Source organism: Haliaeetus leucocephalus, unplaced genomic scaffold (assembly GCF_000737465.1).
Source record: "Haliaeetus leucocephalus isolate CR32 unplaced genomic scaffold, Haliaeetus_leucocephalus-4.0 Scaffold696, whole genome shotgun sequence".
Classification (NCBI taxonomy): Eukaryota; Metazoa; Chordata; class Aves; order Accipitriformes; family Accipitridae; genus Haliaeetus; species Haliaeetus leucocephalus.
Genome location: NW_010973132.1, coordinates 289,932 through 293,322, shown reverse-complemented (window position 1 = coordinate 293,322; position 3,391 = coordinate 289,932). Strand labels below are relative to the sequence as shown.

The window sequence follows — 3,391 nt, the reverse complement described above, 5'->3', positions numbered from 1 at the left end:
AGCGAGCGCCGTCGCCGTGGCCCGGCCCGCTCAGGAGCGCTGTGAGGGGCTGGGGAGGCCCGGACCCGTCCGGCAGCGCCTCCTGCCTCCCGCGGGAGGCCGAAGCAAAGCGCTTCCCCGGGGTCTGTCGGGTCGGGCCGCAAGCGAAAGTTGGGTTGATCCTACCCGCAGAGTTACGTGGATGAAGTTCCTCTGCGGGCACTTAAACTGCAGAGTGTGGGTGTTTGCTTAGGGCCCTGCGTTAATAGCAAGATAATAGCTGAAGTAATTTTCACGTACACTGATGCAGATTCACACTACTTCAGCAGACATGGCATGTTTCTCCCATTTGGGACAAGCAAAGGCAAAATTCTATGAACTTTGGGCCAGTGTAGGAGGCAGTAGTAGCTTTAGACACATGCCCATCTCCAAGGTCAAAATTTTTCCTCCGCACCTCCTCGCTACAGCATATCATAACTGTTCTGGGTACTCTGCGTTTGCTACTCTGGCAGAAGAGTAGGGCATTTAGGAACTTGGACTTGGCTGATAAGTGACAAACCTGGCCTAAGTGCTGCTGGAATTTTTCCAGGTTGCTGCAAACCACTCCAGCTGTGCAATTCCCTGTGTTTGTACCTTTCTAGGGCTGGGGAAATAGGCAAATAGCCATAGCTTTGGACCTTGCAGGCATACATGCTAACCACCTATCGAATGTCTAATATCTGTTTTGAAGAAGACTGCAGGAGGTAGAAATAAACGAACGCCTGTAAAGTTGAAAGCAGATGATGTTTATTGCTAAGACACACACATATTTATAATCACATATTCTGCAAAGTCACTGTACACACGCACAAGCATAAAATATGATCGGTTATATCAACTCTGTACACGTGCATAAATGTAAGACATAATGGGTTATACCAACTAAAACATGCAAAACTTGTCTCAGTCTCACTGGTCAAGATAAACTGCCAAATTGAGGTTCTTTGTGCCAAGTTCCCTTTATCATGGAATGCGCATCTGTGTTCTTCTAATTGGCATCTTTCTTTGTCTTCTTGTTTATTCTGTTCAAGGTCTTCTAAAGGCGTCTGAAATGCTCTTGTGACCGTTAGCTAAATATGTGTCCACAGAAGACTGCCTCCTTTCATTGTAGTCTTACTGCTTCAAGCCTCCAAGCAACTTTTCCATGTTCCTCAGTTATCAGTATGGATGGGATAAAGTTTGCAGTTGACCTTTTCAGGTATATTCAATAGATTTTTCTCCCCATACCTGGCCGCAGGTACTCTCAAAGTTCTTCTCTTCTGTCTTCAGAACATCTGACTGTAGCTCTTCTGTGGTAGCTACCACTCATCTTCATTTTAAGAAGTCACTACAGACTTACTTACCTTATTGAAATCTGTCACTTAAAATTACTGTGTGGATGTTGTCACTGAGACAGGTTTAGGCATGAGACGTAAAAAAAGACAAAGTGAATTTTGCCATTGAGCCACTTAACAATCAATTCAAAGCTTCATCTAGTTTTGTCTGTACGTGTTGCAGATCTGTACACAATCTTTTTCGATAGCACATCTGACAACTAACCAGCAGTGTTTGCACAACAGCCAAGTTTAGACTGTGATTACTGGAGTCCTCGTGTTCTAGCATCAACAGTAGCAACTGTATAATCCAACCTCCAACACAGTTGAGCAAGAGAAGCAAGGCTGTGATTCCAAGATGGCAACAAACACGCTCAAGCAGCGGGAGGGCTGCCTGCAGTCCCCTCTGCTGCGAGACAAGCGTCTTTCATGGCCGTATCTTTTAGCTGAACTACCAGTATGGTTTCGCTTTACTGGGGGACTTTTAGAAGAAGTTACGCTAGCGTAAACCAGCTGCTTTAGTTGAACAAGAGTATAGACTTATTAAACAAAGTAATACAAAAAAGAAAGGTTTGGAACCCACGTATGCTGGGAGACAGCAAAATAAGTGGCAGTGAACCTCTGAAAAAAAGTAAGTTGGCACCACTACCCAGGCAGAAGGCACAAAACACCAAGATCTCCATGGATACTAAAGCAATAGAGGAAATAAGCAGAATGAAACAGGAATTCAGAAAAAATTAAATAGAGAGAAAATGCTGAAGCTTAGCAGTCCTGCTAGAGCTAAAATAAAATGGTAGACCTCCAGGAAGAAATTGAGCAAACCATATTTTTCAAGATTACTCCTCAAGATTACTGTGATTACTGATTGTTAACTGTTGATTTAAAAGCAGTTGTTTGGGGTGTTCTTTGGGAGGAAGTAGGAAGCAGACAAGCAAGGTGGAAGGCAGCTGAAAAACAACACAGCAAACATACATTAAGTCCCACAAAAGAGCAGCTAAATTATCAAGAACGTCTGAAAAGGGGTGTAATATAGTAACAAAGTGTAACTGATCTGAAAAGAGGGGTTTTTTGATCAATGCTAAAAGTTAAATCTTTGTCCTATGACAAATTATGAGAAAAGATAATAAAAATTAAGCAGTATTGAATTAGAAACATGTCTGAAAAGTTGTTTCAGAATACTACATTAAATATTAAAGAAAACAGTGACGTACAGTGACAGAAGCTTTTTCAGCTAAACCCATGCTTAAGGTGGTAAGAAAAAAACCTCAACGGTAAACGCGGGCAGCAGTTAGGAAAACAGAGAGCTGATAGCAAAGAATAATTTACCAATTATGAAACCGTACAGTCGCTATAGTAAGGTTTAAAACGGTGTATATGAAAAAAAACGTTCAAAAGACCATAAAAAGAGTTTTAAGTACGTCAGGAGCAAAAATGTCAATTGCCTAGATTATGAGCAGGTAGAATTATAAATACTGACAGAAACAAAAACAAAACAGTGAATGTTCATGTGCCGTCCTTGGAAGGAAGCAGGATGAGACACTGACCTCCCCCGTACGTTCTTGTCCGAAGGAACGGTACGTGTTTCCCCCCGAATGACGAAAAGGCCTTACGGCCTAATGCGGACCGCACGTTTCGGCTGACGTTTCGGCCCGTTTTGTCCCAGCCTTGGCATTTCCAGGCTCCCCCGCAGCTCGGGGGGCAGCGGGCACGCTCAGAACCGCAGGGCCGGGCGGGGGGGGGGTGCCGGCCGGGAAGCTGCAGGCGGGTCCCGCGGCCCCGCCGCATAAAACCGCCAAAAGGAGGGGAGCGCCCGCCCCCTCCCCCCGCTGGCATCGGTCCTCCGAGCCAACCACAGACGAGCGGCAGGGGCGGCCCGGCCCGGCCCGGCAAGCCGAGGAGGTGGGCCGCGACGCGGAAGTGCCGAAGCCGGCGGCCTTACGGGGCGGCGGAGCGAGGCGGGACCGCCCGGGGCGTGCGCAGGATGCTGAAGCTGGCGGTGGGGCTGCTGATAGCGGCCGCCGTGGCGCTGCTGCTGGACTCTTCCCCCCCTTCGGGGACCC

At 46.8% G+C, this 3,391-nt stretch overlaps 1 protein-coding gene across 1 annotated transcript in view; it reads left to right on the top strand.

The window, feature by feature from the left end:
• Positions 1 to 3,312: 3,312 nt before the first annotated feature.
• TMEM62 (transmembrane protein 62) overlaps positions 3,313 to 3,391 on the top strand; it is a 22,369-nt gene continuing 22,290 nt past the window's right edge. Inside the window, exon 1 of the mRNA XM_010580186.1 lies at positions 3,313 to 3,375. Within this exon, the coding sequence (XP_010578488.1) occupies positions 3,313 to 3,375 (63 nt within the window). The remainder of the gene's footprint in view (positions 3,376 to 3,391) is intronic.